The sequence below is a fragment of the Artibeus jamaicensis genome, unplaced genomic scaffold, assembly GCF_021234435.1.
Source record: "Artibeus jamaicensis isolate MK-2021 breed Jamaican fruit bat unplaced genomic scaffold, CSHL_Jam_final contig_490, whole genome shotgun sequence".
NCBI lineage: Eukaryota > Metazoa > Chordata > Mammalia > Chiroptera > Phyllostomidae > Artibeus > Artibeus jamaicensis.
Window position 1 is genome coordinate 5665490 of NW_026521861.1, and position 21703 is coordinate 5687192.

Here is a 21703-nt window from a genome sequence, read left to right on the forward strand (position 1 = left end):
CTACTGAGATCTTGCTTAACCACCTGTACCCTCAGTGACACAGGAGACAACTGCTCCTGAATGGGAACAGCAGCATAGGCTCTGGTATGAAAGGAACGAAGGTTCAAAAGGCAGATTTGGCCTGTGGGAAAGAAAAAGGTAAAGCCACAGGAAAACACCAGGAATTCTCCTGTGTGTGGAGCCTCGCAGGTCTTTGGGAAGGCAAAGGGGGGGGGGTCTGTGTCTACACATGTATTTCAATCAACTATAAGAGCAAAATGTTGCGCAAGAAAAGATGTCTCTTACACAGGGAAGCCATGAGGCTGAACTGATTGGGATCCAGTCCACCTGGACTGGTTGGTTTCCACCAAGTTCAAATTGGCTCATTGGGACTCTCTGAAATAACTCACCCAATCAGGATGCCAAAGCTGGGAAGTGTCTCGGTCCTTCAAATTATACGCTGTCTGTTAAAGTTCTTTGCTCAAGTTTGCACAGCTGGCGCAGCCAGAAGAAGAACTCCGCTCCCTTCATTTTAGGTGTAAAGGCAATTTTATGCTATCATTGGAAACTTCACTACTCCCCAAGTTCGTGTCATGCAAGTTTGGTCCTTCAGTAACTTCAAGATTATAAACGAATTTGAATGGGTGTGTTCCATAATAGTCACTTCTGATTTGGATAATGACCGTATTACCTATTTTAAAGTAAGCAGTTTGTAGCAATTTTTAAATAAAGCATTAGACATTATATAATCAACTGAAAAGTAGATAGAATCCAGGTAGTATATTCTACTTTGTCGGCAAAACAAAACAAAACCCTCATAAAATATCACCCTTTGAGCCTGTGGTGTTTACCATACTCTCATATGGTAAACCTCTATGGACCCTACAGATGCATCCCTTCTACATTCAGACTGGATGCTAAGGTCTGGGATGAAATAAAAACCTGGAAGCCAAGACTTTAGAGACAGTATCTGTTTAATAAATATGATTGTAAAAGCAATAAACAAGAGCAATTATACATTACACTACATAGTATTTAACAAAAAATACATCAAAAAAGTCATTTGAAAATTAGAAGTAGTTCCGATACTATAAGAAAACTTTCTCTCTCTCTCTTTTTTTTTTTTTAAATTGGCTTCCTATAAAAATAAGTTGGCAAATGAGGGATTTCAATGCTCAGTTGGAATCCTGGAAAACACAGAACAGCTGCCAAGCACCTCATTGCTCTCAAAGTTGCTGTTTGGAACTTCTGAAAAAAGCAAAGCAAACCTCTGCATTTTGGACAGTGAACCCAATTTGGAATAAGGCAAAGGAGAGAATGTAGGTTGGGTAGTTCTAGGCAGAACATGCACAGTTGGCCTTCTGGGATTTTGGAGAACATTGCAGTATCAGATGTCTATCTGGCCCTGAATCTTACTCTCGACATCTGTCCCTTCCATCCATTCTTGTGGCCTCAAGCCCACCAAACTCTGCCCCGTGTTTATACCTGCTGTTAGTGAGTGGGTAGGCACTTGGGTCCCTCCCATTTGTAGGCTGCTATTACTAACTTCTCTTTGGGACTAAGCTGAAATGGCCTAGCACAGTGGGTCTCAAACTTTAGTATACACCACAATCATCTGAGGGACTTGTAAAAGCAGATTGCTGGGCTCCACCCCTGGAGTTTCTGATTCCTAGAGTAGATATGGGGTGGGGACCCGAAATGAACATTTCTAACAAGTCCAAGGTGATGCTAATACTGCTGGTACTGGCACTGCACTTTGAGAAACATGGAGCAAGATTATAAGAACAATGAGGTCTCCACTAAGCAGTGCGTTACCTCATGAATCTCCTACAGGTGGGAGGAAACTTGGAGAAGAGGCACATGAGGACCTTGGAAATGCTGAATCGAGACCTGGTCACTTTCCAAAATGCCAGGTATCTCATGTTCCCCTCTATTGTTAGTTAAGCCTCATGAGCCCCTTCTTCCTTTTGTCTTCTCATATAGCCATTCATTTATTCCTTTAACAAATGATTTTTTAAAAAACTTTTTACTCAAGGCAAGGCACTGTGCTAGTTTTGAGTGTTATTCCCTTTTTCATGATTTTCCAATTAAATTGATTTGAAGTGCAACTCTGAGGACTTTCCTGTGCTGTTTTGAGTGAGCCTCTTTTGGTTCCCAAACCACTTTGTCTTCCAGATTAAATTTGGGAGGCTCCAACTGAAGAGGATCAGTGAGGATGTTTCCTATGGGATAGGAAGCCTGGCAGGTCAGGGATCGATTGAGTTCCATAAATGGCCACTCAGGCATAAATCCATTTCCCAGACTCATACTGGGCATCTTCAACCATAACATCTTTTGCCTGATTAACTTCTAACGGCAGCCTTGCTAGTCTTCCTCTGCCTGGGCTACATAAGGACAGGGATCATCAGGATCTTTAGGACACCCAGGGTCCTGTTATATCAACAGTGCCCTCTTATACCCTGTTGTTGGCCAGGGGACATGACCAAGAAAGAGGCTGTGCTCTCTGAGTGGTTTTGCAAAACTGTTTTCTTCTATATTTTAGAGTGGGTTTGCCCAATCCAGGATACTCCAATGGCTTTTGCTGGACATACTTCTGTTACCTTCTTTCTCTGGGCCTTCTTTTCTGATTGCCCTGGGAAAACTGGAATTTTGTCATGCGTTGAGCCAATCCACTTTAGTTAGTGAGCTAACTCCTGTCTTTTATGCTATTGATTTTTGTCTTTGCTGAGACTATGATACTCAGAGATCAGAGAGCACACAGGTGAGGTGTCTGGGATGATTCTGTATCATCAAAATTTCATCCTAATGTAAGACAAGACCTCTGTCTACTTTTAGACTTTTTGACACTCTTGAACATTAAATCCATTAACCTGCTTCTTCTTCCAGTTAAAACAGTTTTATTTTACAAATATTCTCACTCTACTGTGAGAAAGGAAATACTGAGTACAGCAACCATCACAGAAGGAAATTGCCCTGCCATACAGTAACAAGCTCAAAACATTTCTCACAGGAATCTTCTAAAATCGGCCTGCATGAGATGTTTGTGATGGTGTGAGGATACCACCATTCATCTGAATGCTTTCTTTTCCAATGTACATGGCCAGGTTTGAATGGCTCTGCATACAAACCGACTCTTTCGCACACATGGTATGTTCCCAGGGAGGAGAGGACAAGGATATTGGAAGAGGCAGGTACTACAGGAGGAGACAGAGGGCACATGAAGCTAAACGCTGAGGGCAGGATGCAGCTAGATCAGTGAGTACGGAAGCTGGCATGCCTGGGAGTGTACAAAACCGACAGACCAGAAACTTGCAGGTGGCGGAGGCAGGGTTGGCAGAGGCTAGGCCATTATTTCAGGAACATCGGGGTTAATGTCCAGAATCTAGCAACATGTTTGGGAAGAAAAGGTAGGTGCAGATGAGGGGTAACTTGGGGACTGGGAGGAAGAGATACAAGGACATCAACAGATCATGACCACAAATGAAGAGCAAACAAATGGAAAGGCCGGTCAGTGGGTAACTGGGATTCTGTTTTCCATATAAACCGAGCGAGGAGTAGAGAAAGCTGCAAAGGAAGCAGTCATGACTGGAACGGGTGAACGGAAGACACAAGTTCCCTTCTGACATGCTTTCCCCTGCCTCCCTGCCTTCCTGCCCTCCTTCCCTACTCTGCCTGCGCGGATGGAACTTCAACTCATGTCTTTACCCCTGTGGCCACACCGAATGTAGAAAGCAGCCTTGGGGCCAACAGAGCTACCAGATAACTTGGAAGCGGAAATGGCAATAAGGAAGATGGAACAGAGAAACAGCTCAGGGTTTCAAACTCCTGTGCATGTCTTTGTGTCTTGGGAAGGGGCCTGGGGTGGCTACCCCACCCATCAGCCGGTAGAGCTAAAGTCACTGTTAAATCTAGAGCCAAGAATATTTCCAAAAATACATGCAGATTTCCTTGGCCTATATATGTTAGGAAGTTTCTACAAACACGACCGATCAGAAAAAGAGAGCGGAGGGAGGGGGAGGGGAGTGTTTTTCCATGAAAACAGAGCACCTGTACACTGCCCCTCTGAGCATGTTCTCAAGGTACAGTCCACATGCACAGGCTTAAAGCTAAAAACCCTTGTTGTCAGTGTCTGAAGAATTAAAAAGTCCCGATGCAGTGCGTGTTTGTTTGTTTGTTTGGATTTTGATTGTTTTTTTATTTTGTTTCTATTTTGTTTAGTTTTGTTTTTACTGGCGTCCTCCATTCAAACATTTACATAGGTAGGGATTTCTTTTGTGCTTTGATTCTCAGCAACTATGGAAATACTTCCTGGCAAAATAGGAAACAGAACAACAAAGGAAAGAAAGAAAACATCAAGTTAGTGGTCATGAAGCATGATGCACTTGACAAGAGCGAAATTCTTTCCTGATCAGCTGGTCGCCTGTAGCCTTTGGGGGTTTTCCTTAAATTGCAAATTGCGCCCCAGCAGATCCCCGCTTTGGCGTTGAAGGCGGAGTGGCTTGTCTTGCTCTTTGCAATCGGAGAGTTGAGTCACCAGGTTGAGTAGAAGGGGAGGGAGGGGAGGGTAAAGCTACTCTCCTAAGAGAAAACGTGTAACACTTACTCATTTAATGACATTGGAAAAGGAAAGGTGTCAGAGACTTTGCAATGTGCTGCGAGACATTCCTGGCGGAGGAGGCCTGGCTACTCTGATAAAGTCAACAGCGCCTGCGCTTCATACCCGGTGGAAATGGGATTGAAAACCAAATGACCCACAGAAATGCACTTAGAAGCTTTAGCAGTGAATCGACAGGGTGAATGCTTCTCTGGACTTGAAGACAGCAAAGGCTTTTTCTTTTAAACCCAAAGCAATTACACATTTATCGCCCTGTCTCCCCAAATAAAAGAAAGCACACTGTGAAAATTGGACACCACATGTGGCTTCAGGGGTTATTATTACCTCTGATATGAGCCAGTCTGCATTTAAATTTCCCCTGAATACAGCCAGGGAACTTTCTTCTATCCATTTAAAGAGAGGGTTATGTTTTAATTTAGGTACTCATTTTTCCCCCCAAGTAGTAATCTTATAAAGGCCTTCTTAGGTGGTCTAGCATTATTACATTAGAGGGAAGCATGAATGGGTATACAGTAATTTATCCATCGTAGTCAGCAATGCAGGGTCTAGATGGGGACAGTTACAGCTTCAACTCCTGTTGCCAACAGACAGGAGGAAACAAGAAGAGAAATGGATCACAATTGTGGCTTCGTGTGTTTGTCTAACTTCTTGGAAAATTTTCTCTGTAATAAATAGTAGGACTCAGCAGTCCCACTGGAGCTATTCCTAGCTGTTGGGTTAGCATGCTGACTTCATAGGCAGGGTGGGCTCTATTGATACACATGAGGTCCATTTCAACACTCCCGGTAGGGGCCAGGTGAAAAGGAGGAAGATGCCAACGTGCTCTGTGATTGCCTAACCCTCCAGTGGTCTCCCGTAAGAACCCCCGCTCCTGGGATGTCTTAAAAACGTTATGCCTCTTGTCCTTAAAATTCTCAGGTTCTGTTTTCTGGGGGACAGTTTTTATATTAGAGCTACATTAACAAATTAAACAATCCCAAGGCGATCAGGCTGTCACTCGTCTTCAAGTGGACCTGCGCTGTGTGCCCTCCTGGAAGCTGCCTCAAAGTGAGGCTGCCGTACCGTGTTAGGCTCATTATATACCCTGCCTCCCAAACCCTGCCTGGCCCTCCAGACCACCAGACCCAGCCTCCGAGGCCTGCCTTTCCTGAATATTGTCAGAACAAATGCTTTGTTCCTTACCCAAGAACACCCGATATTGTAGCAAGGGTTATTGGAAAGGGAGGAACTCATGAGAGAGAGAGAGGAAAAAAGTAGACAGGAGCAAGAAGGCATTTTTCCTCATTCCAAAGGGAAGAAGCAGGGAAAGAGGCATCTTGGCTGTTCCTCTCAGAAATGTTAGAGTAGAAAAAGTGGTGATGTCAAGCCAGAAAGGGGTTAGAGACAGACTCAGCCATTGACTACTCAGGCTGAAGAGCTGACAGCTACTGGGAATCATTTACCTATGAGCTGGGATTCCACCTTCTCATCTATCAGCTGGCCAGGCCTCCTTAGTTCAGTCTGAGAGAAATGGGGCCTGCTCTCAGTGGGACTGACTCGACTGACCATCTCTCGTTCTTTCTCATTTTGCATCTGGGCATAAACATTAATCCCCGGGATCTTCCTAAAACATCAACAGAAACCATCACTGCTATGTGCAGGACACGAACATCACATGTTCTGAACCTGTCATGGAGAAGAGAGAGGGCGGGGAAACAAGGACAGAGGGACACGTACCTCTTAAACTTGTAGATGACAAACACGGCCAGCCCCACAAACACCACAGAGAGCAGCATCAGCATGGCGGATCCACTATGGGTCGGAGTGAGGTCCACCAGTGGGGCTGTGGAAGAAAGCAAGGCATGGTTACGAGCTGTGGTCATGACGTGGGTGGGCGGGCGGGGACTCCATGAGAGGCTTACACTGTTCACCTAAAGGGCAAGTCCCAGAAAAGTGTGTGGGGCTTACACACAAGGTGCATGTCACTCAGCTGCAATGTGGATGAGCTTGACCTGTCTCGGCCCCCAGAAGGCTCCAGCTGGCCTGTCCAAGAAGGACAGTGCAGCCAGGCTACTCATCCGTTTCTGTCAGGATCAATGAGTCAATGCATGTAAAGCACTGATAACAGCCCTAGGCACATATTAAGGCTTTTACAAATATTAGCTTGTGTGGCTACTGCCGCTGCTATCTTTCTAATCAATATTTATAATAATATAATTACTAAAGTTTCTTATACTCTGAATGCAAGCTTTGCCTACTAAGCAATGCAGAGAATCAGAAAAAAGCACCAAAGGAATGTGTTTATGAATTATCCGCTTTCTCTCATTCTTGTCCCAGCTGCTGTCATATGAAAGAATTGAAAAGTAGTAATAGCATGCTAATGTTTTTCACATGCAGAAAACTGATGGCCTAGTGAATATTTCACAAGGGCTGGAGGAGGTGTGTGCAATTGGGTGTTGTTGCTACAACTTTCCAAAGCCCTGACGGCTCATGCCACGAAGCACCAGCCACTCAGATGAGTTGAGTTCACCTCTCGTACTAAACTAATGTCTTTTCATCCATAAAAGATTCTCACTACCTGAGTTTGACCTTACATCACAGCTCTTGGGGACATCTCTCTCCACCTCTGAACCTCCCCCATGTCAAAGTTGTTGTGCTTTAAAACTTTGTTTTGCAATTAATTTTCGCCTTCTTGAAAACTGACATTTTGCAAAAACAGCATAACTCAAGCATAAAAGGCAAGCAATGTGTACCCCTTAGAAGCCTGAATGCTGACCTTTTAACTTCCATCAATTTAAGCAAAGCCTGATACTCAGAAATACGGGTGACCTTTAACTACCATTTTCTGTGGCTTTTCTCTGTTGTGAGCCAAAAGTGCAATGTTCTGGTCACCCAGGAACAAAAGTTCAAGGATAGAGACTATAATACTGATGGTCTCCGACAAGACTCAAGGCTGCTTCTGGTCTGTCTGGTTATTGTAGGATAACATCCCAACCACCCAATAACCACTATGTACTGAGACGTGTATTCCGTGTGCCTAATCATTTTGGTGAAAAACAAAGTCAAACCCTCTCTCGAAAAACAGGCTTAATTGTTTTAGTAGAATCAACTTTTAGGAAGCACTAAAATTCTCCCTCCTCTGTACGTCAAGGAGCATTTCAGCTGTGAAGTTGGAGTGTGCAGGTCTGTGTGTGAGAAGATGTGGTAGAACACCCAAGGCACGTGTGCTTTTAGCTCACGATCAGAAAATAGAGGTCTCTTTAATTGTATTATGCAAGCACAGGGCCATCAGCACAGGAGTCCAGAGATACTTCAGAGTTCACACCAAAACTGGTAGGATGTCATCAGGGAAGAGAACACCTCCATCTGTCATTGACACTATTGCTACTGACTCTCACAAGCAGAAGGCAGGGTCCATGGTTTCCACTGAACAGATAAGAACAATGAGATTCTCATAGGTTAAGGTTGTTCCACAGGACTCAGAACTAGTAAATGGAAGAAGACTTGAAACCAAGTATCACACATTCACACACACACACGCACTTTGTATACAAGGTCTGACTAGAAAAAGTCCAGCCATCGTTAATATGATGAAAATGGTTTGTGTGACATTGATGTAACCTGATAGCCAAAGAGAGTGGACTGGACTGTGCATGTGTGAACAACGATGACTTCGCTGTACTAGTCAGTGGGGGCGGTAGACACTGTTGAATGAGTGTGTGTACTGTGTGGCCATCATATTCAAAATGACTGAGTAGAGCAACGGATCTGCAACAAATTTTGCATCAAGCTTGAGTATTCCTTGACGGAAACTATTCAGATGATTCAGAAGGCTTTCAGGGATGATTCAATGAGTGCAGCACAAGTAAAGTGTGGCAGAAATGCTTCAAAGATGGTCAGGAATCTGTTGAAAGTGATCCACATTCTGGATGGCCTGCAACAAGCAGAACACCTGAGAATGTTGAATGTGTACAGGCTGCAATCAACAAAGATCAGCGACTGATGGTGTGAGAAGCTGATCTGGGGGTTCCCAAAACTACTGTGTCCGAGATTTTGACACAAGATCTTGGCATGGGATGTGTCGTGGCAAAATTTGTTCCATGACTTCTGCTACCAAAGCAGAAGGAACATCATGCTTTCAGTTGCTAATGACTTGATTCAAATGGTTGCCAGTGAACCAGCTTTCTTCAAGAAAGTCATAACCGGAGACGAACATGGGTCTATGGCTGTGATCTGGACACAAAGGCCCAGTCGCCCAACAGAAGTGCCTGGTTCTCCATGACGAAAGAAGGTGTGGCAGAACTGGAGCAAGATCAAGATCATGTTAACTGTGGTTTTTGATTGGGGAGGTGTTGTCCTTCATGAGTACACCCCTCCAGGCCAAATAATTAATAAGGAGTCCTACCTCGATGTTCTTTATCAGTTGAGAGATGGAATATGATGAAAATGGCTGCAGGTATGGGCAACTCGTGATTGGCAGCTTCATCACAACAACACACTGGCTCATCATGTCTCATGCAGAGTTTTTTTAGCAATACATCAAATCACTGAGGTGACTCAGTTCCCCTACAGTCCAGATTTTGTGTCCTGTGACTTCTGGCTTTTCCTAAAACTAAAATCACCTTTGAAAGGGAAGAGATTTCAGACGGTCAATGAGATTCAGGAAAATACGACTGGGCAGCTGATGGTGACTGGCAGAACTGTGTAAGGGCCCAAGGTGCCCAGTTGGAAGGGGACTGAGGTGTCATTGTCCTACGTACAATGTCTCTTGTATCTTGTATCTTCTTTAATAAGTGTTTCTATTTTTTCATAGTACATGGCTGGATACCTTCTGGACAGACCTCGTCAACCCTGGGCTCATTTCAGTGAGGAATATCCGAAATTTTAAAAGACATTTCTGAGTATGGGAATTAAGACAAAACCATAGCACAAGAAGCAATTTAACAAGTGACACAAGTTAAAACGTTACTAAGTTTTAAAATCACAGCTCATACACTTTTAAACTTGGATGACATGTATACATTACATATATCTGCATATATCATATACATGTGTGGAAGGTATAAATAGAGACATGAAGCCTCTTGTACCCACCACCCAGCTTCTATAACCATCAAGCCACAAACAGCAGTATTATTTTATTTCTAACCCCATCCAGTTCCCATAACCCCAATCACTGGATTATTCTGAAGCAAATCTCAGCTATCTTATGAATTCATAAAAGATAAGGTTGCTCACTTTCTCCACATTATCCCAATACCATGTTAATACTTAAGGAAATGACAATAGGAAGCTATTTGAAAAATAATCTTCTATTGCAAGCCGTTGATTTGACTGGGAACAAACAGAGTCCCAGAGAGGGGCCAAAGGTGGTTAGGATGGTTAGAGGCAGGTTAGCTTTACTTACTAAGCTTCTAATTCCCAGCTGAATGCTTTCAGAATAAGCAGGATATCAGTGTTATGGAGGAACCAGGAAGAATTTTAAGTCCGCTCGAAAGGGTTGGCGTTTGAAATAAATGGAAAACTGAAGAGAGAAAATTGCTTTGGCCAGGCTCTCACTAAGACAAAGCAAATGCCTGCATACGCATCCTTGTGCACACGCACAAATGGACTATTCCCTTCCTCCTCTTCTCTCTCCTCATCACCAGGTTAAATCTCCCAATTCAAAATCACTCCCAAATCCTCATTCAAGCTGCATTAACGCTGTTTAGTTATTAGCACATTGCTTTGGGAAAATGGGCTCCTGTGTCCCCAGTTCTGAAACCTGTGCTCTCCGAGCCCCTCCCCATCTCTGCATCCCTCCTGCACTTCTCGGAGGCAAGCAGCAGGCCGCAGGAAGCAGCAGGCAGTGGCCGGGAGAGGCTGAAAACCATTGCCCTCTGTGTTCTGTGGGTGGCTTCTGCTGGCTGATCTGGCCCTGAATATAAACAGGCCATTATTGCTCCACACAACAGCAGCTGCATGTCTTCATTTGCCCAACACTTAGGTGCATTTGTGTGTTTTGCTGAGGAATGGAAACTTGTGATAAATGGGCTTTAGCTTGTTGTGTGGAATTAGCATAACTTAATCCCTCTCCAAATGCAGCGTAAACAAGGTGGAAGTAGGGGAGTGGGGGGAAGTGCTGAGCAAATATTTGCCATTATTCATGCACAGAGCAGAACATGGACTGGACAACAGTGCAAGTCACTCACCATCTCTCATTCTGGGTGCTGGCCACCACAGTTCTGAAATCCTGAGAGACTCAACTTCACTTTTAGGGTGAAATAATTGGTACGGTCCCCTTTTTTGGAATTAGATTCTGACTCTGCCCCTTCAGTTTAAGTGTCTTAAACTGAATCTCAGTTTTCTCATCGCATAATGGAGATAAGCGTGTTTATTTTAGAAAATTGTAAAAAAAAATAAGATGGGACTTTTAAAGCTGCGGTATAGTAATTGGTACATACCCAATATTTTTAATATTGTCATATAATTACTATCCTATCCCTGAAAGTACATTCTATAGAAAACCAGCCCTGAAAAATGATGAGCATTCCACGGTGAAATAATTTTCAGAAGTATTCCATGGGCGTTAACCATCTTGGAGATTCCTGAAGCTCATCAGTGTATTATATTAAAAGCTCACAGCACTCTTGCAGGAACGAACTTCATTTACCTTTACCGTAGGGTTTCGCAAAGTCATTAGACCACAGACCCTTTGCAGACCTTGTCCCACACAACACACAGGAAATGCCTCACCACGAGCACCACGACTTTCCCCTTCGCTGCAGCCAAGGCTCTTGACTTGGTTTATTTCCAAGTTTAAAGTCAACACGACAGTGGCATCACCTGGTAAAGTGGTGCAGGAAACCTTTGTTGCCATCTGCAGCCACTCTTCCTGTCAAAGGGACTCTCTTGGAGAATGTCTATCTACATGTACTCTGACCCTGAAACTTTGAACTCCAGCTATATTTCTAACCCAGAAGTTTGTGCTGTCACAAAGTTAACAAAGCAAGCTCGCCATACCTTAACTTTCTCTTTTCCTGTCCAACACAGAGACCCAAGCCAGGATTTTTGTTACATGCCTAGAATATCAGAAAATCCATGTGGCCTGAAATTGCTTTTACAGAGATTAAGGTGGTAGGAGCATAAGAGAGAGAAAGTTAACTAGAGTGCAGAAAGGCTTGGGTGCACAGAGCGCCCTCACCTGCCCAACAGGCCCCTCCCCAGTTCAAATCCAAACCCAGTCAGGAGAGTCTCGCTATGCCCTGCTGAGGATGACGCCATGAGCTCGGAGGCCAGGCAGCATGGGAATTCCCAGGCGAGCTCTAATGACTCACGAAGCAGCGCTGCTAATTTGAAATTTAGGTTGAGTCTCTAGGAACATCCAGTCACCAGCAGTTGAGGTCACTTGGCCAACTATGACACCCATGGGTACCACGAAGACCAAGCTTCTCACCACGATCGATGAGACAGGAAAAAAAAAGATGCCTTTTGGTTTTCAAGGACTGAAAGTCTAGGAAGAATCCTACTTACTATGTAAAGTACTTCTCAAAGTGTGGTACACCTGGAGAACCTGTGAAGATGCAGTTTCCAAGGCTTTGCTTGAGAAAAAAAAATCAGCTTCTGAGAGTAGGTCTCAGAATATGTGACCAGCTACCCAGGTTATAATTATGCATACCAGTTTGACAACACTGCACGGTGGGCCCCAGCTAACCTTGAGACCTCCCGTCCTTATCTTTCGAGTATGCCCGAACTTCATATTCTCCAGGTCAATAAAACCAAACAAAATGGAAAAGCACACCTCTTTATTGCTGAGTGGTTTCATCTGGCTATGAGTTAATTGCCAGGCCCCTCTCTGTGTCCAAGCCTCGTGCAATTTGAGTTTGAAGCTTCTCCCACTAAGAGGTGAAATCTGTTTTCTCACACGTTGAATCTGAGCTAACACTGAGACATGATTTGGCAATGGAATGCATTGGAAATGACAGGGTGCCACTTGTGAGTTCCTAGGCCTTGTGCACTTGCATTCTTTCTCTCTCTCTGTCTCTCTCTCGGAATCCAGGAAAGCCTGCTGAAGGGTGAGAGAACACATGGAGGACAGCTTAATGATCCCAACTGAGGCCATTCTAGAGCAGCCTCCAGCCAACTGACCCCCAGCCTGGGGGACAGCCCAGCAAAGACCAGGAGAGCTCCCTGCCCAGCAATCCGTTAGCTGACTGTAGACATGCAATGAACATAAGCAACACCAGAAGACCCACCGAGCTGATCTGCAGTCTCAGAAGCAATAATAAATGCTATTGTTAAGCCAATGAATGTCTCAGTGGTTTGTTACACGGCAATAGCTTACTCATACCTTCTCTCCTCAAACCTCTTTCAACTAGTTAAATGTCCAAGTACACTTTCACCTTTGGGCTCTACATTATCCAATTCTTCTGTTCCCACTGGTAGTGTAGGCAGGAAAAGTATGATGACCATAATGTTCACTTCTAAACCAGAATTACCATAAATGTTTACTCCTAAACCAAGACACTTTAACAAGGAAAGGGGGTGCTATTAAAGCGAATGCAGACATGGCAGATAAGAACCCAACAGTCCTGGCCTCTCTAGGTATAAGGAGCTTGCACCTAGTGTCTACAAGGTAATTTCCCTAGGTTCTGTATCTGCTCTATAGTTTATGTGTTCTGCCTGCTTTTTTCACTGCTAGTTGTTCTCGACTATCTGCCTTGCCTTCCCCTTGGGGAACAGTTTCACCTAACTACCATTTGTTTCTAACCTCACGCATGTTTGGGCCCTGCTTATCAATTGTTCATCTGATCACTCCCTCCCCGCTGACCACTCTCTGGCCAAGAGTTTCTCAGTGCACCCTCGGGCCAGTTACTCTGTGGTCATTTCAGGCCCTGTTATGGGCTCAGGGATTCAGAAAATGGTGAAGACAGACTCTGTTGGAAGCTGAAGAGCAACCTCGCTGCTGGTCCCTGGTACATTTACGAACGTATCACATTCATTTAATCACACTGGGTGTAGGGATGTATTTAGATATCTGGGCACTTGTTATTACTTGTCATAACTCCATAACAACTCAGTAATAGGCAAAAGCCACTGAGCCCATGTGTCTGTGAAACAGCCTAATTATTTATAGAGGAAAAACAATATTTACTTTGGGAGAAAATATGATTAGCATTGCTTTACGCACAAAAGACTTATAAATGATAACTCTGTAGATAATAAGAAAACCAGAGACTAAAGAGACAGATCAATTTATTGGCTGTGGAAGAATTTCACTGGTACTAATTGCATCCTTAAATGGAAAATGTTATTGCAACAATTTATTTCACTTTACAGTTCAGAGCTCCACAAGCCCATGATCCAGCATCTGCATCTATAACAATGTGGCTTAGATTATATTGCATTTTCTAAAGCCTCTTGACTAATGTTAATTCCACTTTCAAGTGGAAAGGGTCTTTCTCAGTGTGAAACTCTCACGCAGGACTCACAACATATCCTGACCTAGGCTGAAATTCTGATTTCCTTCTCTCTTCCCACATTTACTCATAACATAGCCAGTGATAGCAACCGAAGCCTGGAAATATTAATTTTCTAATAGCTCTGTGATAACATCTTTTTATTACACCTGAAAAAGAAATTAAACCAGTCAACAGCAACGATGGAGGCCCAGATAGCACAAGATAACAGTTTTATTGAAAACCCACACATACCCTTGACAAAGGACAATTTTCCTGGAACATAACAGCTTACACATGACAACCTCTTGACAGACGCGGCAGGTGGGGGAGCCATTACGGTGTATTAAATTTCTCTTTAATTCAACCTGGAATCTGAGGCGCTTCCTTTGAGAAATATTAACTTTTCCCTTTTAAAATCACATCTCTCTGCAACTCCAGAAGAGCAGTGAGCCCATGGAAAGTTAAGGGTTGATGAGCACTGTCACTGTGTGAGACATGCAGAAATATAGGGAGATGCGCATGAATCATTTTCTGCTCCTACTAGCACATTAACAGCATCTAGATAATATCATTTGTTTAACTTGCATAAAACTCATGGCTCTCCAAGCACATCTGCCACTAAGATTCTAGCGCACACTTGACTCATTTTTCAGCAGCTTCATGGGCAGGGTGCTTGGCTGGCTTTTGTCATTCATCTACATTATGAATGTGGTACAACACAGATTCAGAGACTTGCTTCACTTTTCCCCCCTCACTCCCACTGTCGTCTACCCAGGCTGCTGATTAGGTTGGCTCTGGATATGCCCAGAAATTAGATTTGAATGTTCATGACAAATGTCCTCCTACACTTAATATCACAGTCCCCAGCTCCCCTTTGTGAAAGCGTGCCTCTGTTCTCAGGGATGCCCTGCGTGGTAAATCAGATTTATTGCTGGAGATAGATGTGCCCCTTTCCTTGTTATGCAGATGAATTTCGGTCCCTGGAATGCTATGTAAAGGTGGTCAGAGACTGGTGAAAGGCGGGCTGCATCGGCGTCATTTGTGGAATTCGTGTTAAAAATGCAGATTTCCAGATACCCCTCCCTGGGATTATGATTCAGGATGTGTGCAGCGAGCCTGAAAAACCTCTGCTTTTGTAACGCTTCCGAGGCAACAGCGATGCAGAAATGTAGAGTCAGGCTCAAGAATGGCATCTTTACAGCGGGTTACAGAGTTTTCCCAGCCACGAACAGGGTTTCCTTTATCCTGTGTGTTTTGAAGAAATCAGTGGGCTCCACCTCTTCTAATCCCTCTGTGTAGAAGTCCCACTCCCCAAGTTTCAGATCATTTGCCCAATAAATACATCCTGTGAAATGCAAATGATCCCCAAAGTGCTATTGTGTGTAATTCAGTATGAATCACTCTAGACAGGTTTTGTGTTCTCAAATAAAACCCTAGCCCATTCTCTAACTTCTGCTCTCATGAAGAATTTCATCTATTTTACCACAGAAGAATCAATGAGGTTTTAAGCTTCTTTCCCCCTACTCCCAGCCTCACCACCAAGCATAACAACTGAATTACTCGTGATCATGGGTCCCCATAGAAACAAAGATACAGAGTTGACGTAGCCTGAAAGATCTGGCCAGTAGTTAGGGCTTTAATTTGTCACCTGTTGGCAAGTTCCCCTCACTTGGCAATCTACGAAAAGGTGGGAAGTTAGAACTTTTTGTTTAGTCTGGTCCAGGTCTCCTCACATGAGTTTCACGCTCCCAATTTCCAAATTCCTGATAAGATTTTTTGCTTACATCTTTTATAACATCAGACTCAACATGAACCGTGACACTTACCTTCTTTGGCACCGCCCCCCCCCCCAAAAAAGGCTCCTATTCCTAGGTTTCCATCTCTATTAAATAAATGACCATCTCTTGCCACTTGGGTTGAAAACTCCTTGTAAAATGTGTAAGTCATTTATTAAAAAAAGAAAAAAAAAGATTATTGACTGACCTATTATTTAAAAATAAATCTTCATTTGCCCCTTCTTTCTTTTTCCATCTTTAACATATTTTATTAATCCAAAAGCTTAATTAATAAAAGTTTTCTCACTAGCATGCATGGATATTGAACAACAAAGTTTATATTTATTTTCCCTGAACTTTATGCCCCTCTCTTTCCTCTGCTCATAATTTTACCTTCAGCAGAAATATTTTGATTCCTACCAAATATTTGGAATTTTCGGTAGAAAGAGGAATATTTGAGGGTAAGCATCTAGGTGTTCAAAACCACATCAGGCTATTGCCTCATTTGGCACGTAAACCATACAATGTCACCTCGCACTGCCCCTGCTCAACACAGTGCTTTGACCTGGCATGTCACCTTCTCCTTCCTTCAGAGAGTTCCCACTCAACAGTAAGGCTCATCTTTGCTAAACCTTGTACATGGGACATTTTTCATCCTCTTCACTTAGAATTATAAAGGGTCATGCAGTTAGTATTTAGTCCTCAGGTCTAGCTGCTGGGGAGTGAGGGAGGGTCCTCATTCATCTCATCCCCCTGGATGAATCATAGATTGTAAAGAACAGTGACAAGGTGAAGCACAGAGTCGTGCGAGGACTAAGGTAATAAATCCAACATGGGTCTTATCCTTGAGTAAATTCCAAGTTATCAGGGGCAATGTAAGAGAACGATTGGCATTTTAGGGATATTTTCTTAACAGCTCAGGTTTCTTCTTCCCTAAGTACCTGCAGAGATGAAATGTTCTGCATCACATTCAGAGTCTACCTGTGAGTCTCGCTAGGGGCAAGAAGAAAAAAAAACTCTCCCTAAGATGACATTATAGCTCTCCAAAAAAAATAAATACTAGGAGGCCAGGGTGAAAGCGTGGATGAGAGAGACCTCAAGGGGGAATGCCACAAAGGATGGGAAGAAGGTTCCGTTCATTTGATCAAGTAGGGATGGTGCAACCTAAGGTGTGTGACCGGGAGCTGCGTCACGAAGTGGGGCCGCTCTCTGGTACTGGAAACACTCCTGCCAGGACCAGAGCAGTAAAATACGGGCCCAGAAGTTACACCTGCTTCAGTGTCTACAGGACCAGCCTCCACACCAGCCCCACTCCCGTTGTCTCTGGGACCTCTTGTTCCAAACCACAGAACTCTCATTTTCCTTCCACCTATGCATTCCCCACAAGATGCAGATAAGTGACTATAATGTACATGGAAGGAACACCTGACATGACAAATACACAAAGACGGGTTTTCCACTGACGCTTATCGGATAAGTGGATGCAAGGCTCCACTCACCAGTTATGTGGTAAGAAGTAGCATGTCAAGGGACAAGTTCACAGTTAAATAAATGGACTCTGCAGGTTAACTGGGAAAATGAAATTTTGAATATATCTCTCCACCTTACAAATTGATTATGTCTCTAATTATTTATAAAAGTAATATTTACTGAGCACCTGATATGTTGTGAGTTCTCTGCTGGGTACCATAGTGGAGACAATATTAAGATATGCTAAACTGTATCCTTGATAAGTTAAATAAGAGTGGTGATGATGATGATGATGATATCGACTTTAAAAAAACCATGTGAATTCAGACAAGGGAAAAATGACATCCAGATAAAGGTCTCTAGAAAGACATCATGCACAGGCTGGCAATGAGTTGAGCCTTAAAATACAAATAGACTCAGGAGATGCAGACAGGTAGAGAAGAGATGAGAAACATTCCAGTCCGGAATAGAATGAGCAAAGGTACACTTCGGTCAAAACACCGGTGTGTCCAGTCCAATACCCAGATTGATTGATTTCTCCTCTTTTTTTCCAACTCTCCAGGTTGTTCAGCAACATCTTCTTAGCCTTTGTCTGCTAACACAGATGCCAGCCACCATCAGGGTCTAAAAGCCAAACAGAGCCACGCTGGCCACGTCCCTTCCTCACCCTTCTTGACAACAGTTTCTCATTCTCTCGCTGCTCTCGCACAATTTCACATCTCTCCTTTCTGCAAAGAGATTTTCAGCAACTTGTCTGTCAGGAGTGGTTCAAGTCTCAAGAGAAATTGCACAGAAGGTGAGAAGCACAGGGATGGCTGAGAACAAAACAAGGGCTGTGCTCAAAGTTGAGCTCAGCTTAGATACCAAAGTTAATGAATTCCCCAGCAGAACGGGAGGGTCTTTGCTCTCTCATCCAGTCCCCTAATGACACCCAGGTATCTGGCAGTGCTTACCTTGTACTCCCATAAAAGCTAACAGGGAGCTGAATTTGAAAGACAAAATAAGGCTAGTAAATTCCTGAAAGGAGACAGTTCTTTTTCCTTGGAGACAAACCAAATTATGCATTGCCTCTCTCGCCAGCAACATATTCTGGCTCAAACGTTTTTAAAAGAAGGCTGCTGAACATCTGCTGAGCAATTAATGGAATGCAGCAGTGAGCTCTAATGGTCCCTGGGAAGGCATTAGCAATCCTGCTTATGAGACATGAAATGTTGCAAACAGTGGTCCTTTCCCCCTTTTTATTAAAAAAAAAAGTGAATATTCCCCTGCCTGCAGGGGGTGGGGGAACAGAGGAAGGCAAAAGCAGTGGAGATGGGAATTCTTCATCAAATACTCTTCCTCCCTATTTCTTTCTTTTCCCCATGTTACTTCTTCCTTCTCTTCCTAACCGTGGATAGAAATGTGTTCATTTCAACTTCACAAAAGAAATTGTGGCAAGTGTCTAATGCAATGATCACCCCACCTAACATGCTAAGTTTTCTATGTGTGAAGAAATTCCCTCCACTGTTTTAGTAGAAGTAGTCTACCACTGTGTTCAAATCCTTTTTGCAACTAACTGTAGTTGCAACTAATTTAGGACCAATCCCCAACAGACAGCTGGGCCCTCATATTTTTCACTTCCTGATCACAATTGCTGAAGTGCTGGCCTTTACATAAACATTCTTTTGTGTATAAAAGCCTGGCTCAGTGACCATGCACCTGTGGGTACCACCAGTTCTAATACGATTATGACAAGCATGGTGAAACTCAACATAACAGAAATTTCCAAGACTCAGTGCTTGAGTCAGCCCTTGACATTCTCTTCCTTAACTTTTCAAACTAGAGTTGATTGTTGACATAGAAGTCTGCACTTACTCCAGTCCCTGAGCCAGTTGTAACAGGAAGCTCAATAGTGCCAGCTGATTGGGTTTGGAATTACAATGCCAAACTATCAAATCTAACAGGGAAGAGCTGGGAACAGCCACAATGGTTGGAAGTCAAAGAATTGTCTCTCTCTATCCAAACTGGCCCAGTTTAAGACTGGGCTTTTGCCTTGAGCTGAACTGTTGTTGTTCTCCCATTCTCTGGCAACCTCACATCATACACATCTGGGTTGCAGGGGGCTCTCCTTCAAATCTCAGTGTGCTCACCTGAGCTGCCAGCAACGTCCCTCCCTTTCCCTGCTCCTTCTCTCCAGGGATCTGAGTCCCATTTCACAAAATCTCCACTACGAAATGAACTATGAACATTAATTAGAAGAACTTTCCAGACCTTCCAAATTTTGCATTATTTCTTGCCAGCTGGAGCTTAAACGAGGAACAATAAACGCTCCATGGCTATGGGGAATGGGCTTTCTTTCCCGCATGGATTCACGGATGAATTTGCTGTATCTGTTTCCCTGGCCAAACCAGCTTTGCTTAAATACCTGCATTTTCGATCCCTACTTTTCGGCTTCATCCAAGTTCTACACCAGATGTCATTACAGGAAGGCACCATTAGGAAGCATTTAAAATAAGCTTTCGAATTCGGGAAAAAAATGATCTGTCTTTGGGATGTGATACAACAATCGGGCAAATAAAAACAAGGCACATAAAATAACTGATGGAAGAGAGGTATGGAAGGAAGGAAAAGGCATGAAATGCGAGTGCCTGCAGAACTGGAGGGCTGGAGAAGTCGGCTGGGCCTCTATCTCGACCTGTGACGCTCCCCTTTCTAAGACAGGTCCCTGGTAAATACCAGGGGAGTGTTCCCTAATATATCAAGGTACTCCACAGCAAAATACACTGCCTGAACACAGTGCTCATTTAGAAGGTGCGTGTGTTGTTAAACAAATTTTGCATCAGTGGGGATGAAGTAGCAGAGGTTCGGTCTTCCCTCTAAACAGGCTATACCACCTAATTGGAGTGAATCCATCAGTACAACTGTTTAAACCAATTTCAAACCAGTTCCTTTTGACTAAGTTCATGAAGTTTGTCAATGGCTTGTCTATCAGAATGACTACGACTGATGCTTCTGGACATTGTTGGTTCTCCACTTCAACCAGCTACGTGTAACAGTCATGTTTCGGAGGCCACCATCCAGCAAAAACCATCAGTCAACCTCCTGAGTAGGAAGTGGCGATCTGGATCGGTGAATGGCCCGAGATATGTTGGCAGACTTTGCCTTAGGGGTTGCTCTTACAGGTGTGGCTTAATCGTCCTCTGTTTTCACACACTTCCGTAATTTCTTCAGGGCATTTTCATCAGCAATGTTATTTGGAGAGTGGGATTTATTCATTTGCTTGTTGCCATCTTTCCTGGTGAAGGAAGCTTTCACAAAGGCTATTTCATTCAGAGAACGCTGCTTGGCTCAGAGCAGGCAGGCACTCCAGAAATGTCTGCTCAGTGGATGCATTAGGATGGCGAGCTGTAGAATACCAAATCAACGCAACTCAACCCTCCTTCCTCTGAAGAGTCATCCTCTTCAGGTGACCCTATGAATGGGTCACAGGTCCTTTCAGAGGTCCCCTGGCTTCCCAGAGCCCCAGTAAGCAGGCACAGACTGCCCAGCCTGGCGTGTTCCTACACTCTACTTCCATATCCCAGGCTCAGGAACAGTGACCTTTAATACTCATTCTTTTAAGGCAGTGACTGTTTTTCTTAAAACAACAACAAAAAGTATGAAACCCTAATGCAGAAAAAAGACAGAATATAAGCAAAAAAGGGACCAACACACTTGTCCTTCCTGTCAGACTGGGCCACCTCCAGAACCTCCAGGAAGCCGGAGAACAATGCTGGAAACTGTTGCTCCTGGTCCCCACGTACCCAGCATCCCAAAGCCCAGGTGGTTTCCATGCCTTTTCTTGGTGCTTTGGTGCTGCAAATGTCTCCGGCATTTAATCCTATCCATCCTTCTGCCTCCTCCAAGACGCTTTCCTGTATCATTTTGACAGAGCACAATTTATCTCTGCTTCAAATTTCCTACACCATGTTGTTGATAATACAAGGAGTAGAAAGGAACAGACAGACAGACCAGCACAGTAGCTTACTATCTGCCAGGCACTGCTCTAGGTGCATTACCTGAATTAACACATTTTCGCACACAATCCCTCCGGCACAGGTGCTATAGCCATGTCTAAGGCACAGGGAGGTAAGTCTCTTCTCAAGGTTTATACAGTGAGGAAGTGATGGGGCCACAGTTGAAACCAATGGTCCCACCGCAAGATTACCAAATCTGAGTGCTTACGTATGCTCCGCTGCTTCTCCACGTGAGCATTTACGCATGTGCACACTGAGACACCCCCCCACGCCCATTCCCCCAGCCCCTGGTGCCACCAACTCTGCTGCCTCAAACGCTACCACACCACACCTGGACTACACATATTGTGAGGACAAGGGTCATTCCCTACTGCCCTTTATACTCTATGCAGTTCCAGCACAGCACTCTGCAAAATTAAGTACCTCAATAAACACTGTTAATTAAATTTA

General features: G+C 43.9%; 1 protein-coding gene across 9 annotated transcripts in view; it reads right to left on the reverse strand.

Annotated features, from left to right (window-relative positions):
- Window positions 1-1043: 1043 nt before the first annotated feature.
- Window positions 1044-21703, reverse strand: part of SORCS1 (sortilin related VPS10 domain containing receptor 1) — a 485244-nt gene continuing 464584 nt past the window's right edge. For 2 of the 9 annotated variants that reach the window (XM_037165607.2, XM_053668607.1), the window contains 3 exons: window positions 6311-6416; window positions 6037-6197; window positions 1044-4287 (listed from right to left, as the gene is read on the reverse strand). In XM_037165607.2, the coding sequence (XP_037021502.2) occupies window positions 4223-4287; window positions 6037-6197; window positions 6311-6416 (332 nt within the window). In that variant the 3' untranslated portion in view covers window positions 1044-4222. Of the gene's footprint in view, window positions 5169-6036; window positions 6417-21703 lie in introns of all 9 variants that reach the window. The other 7 variants (XM_037165608.2, XM_037165609.2, XM_037165611.2 and 4 more) reach the window with 7 other exon arrangements.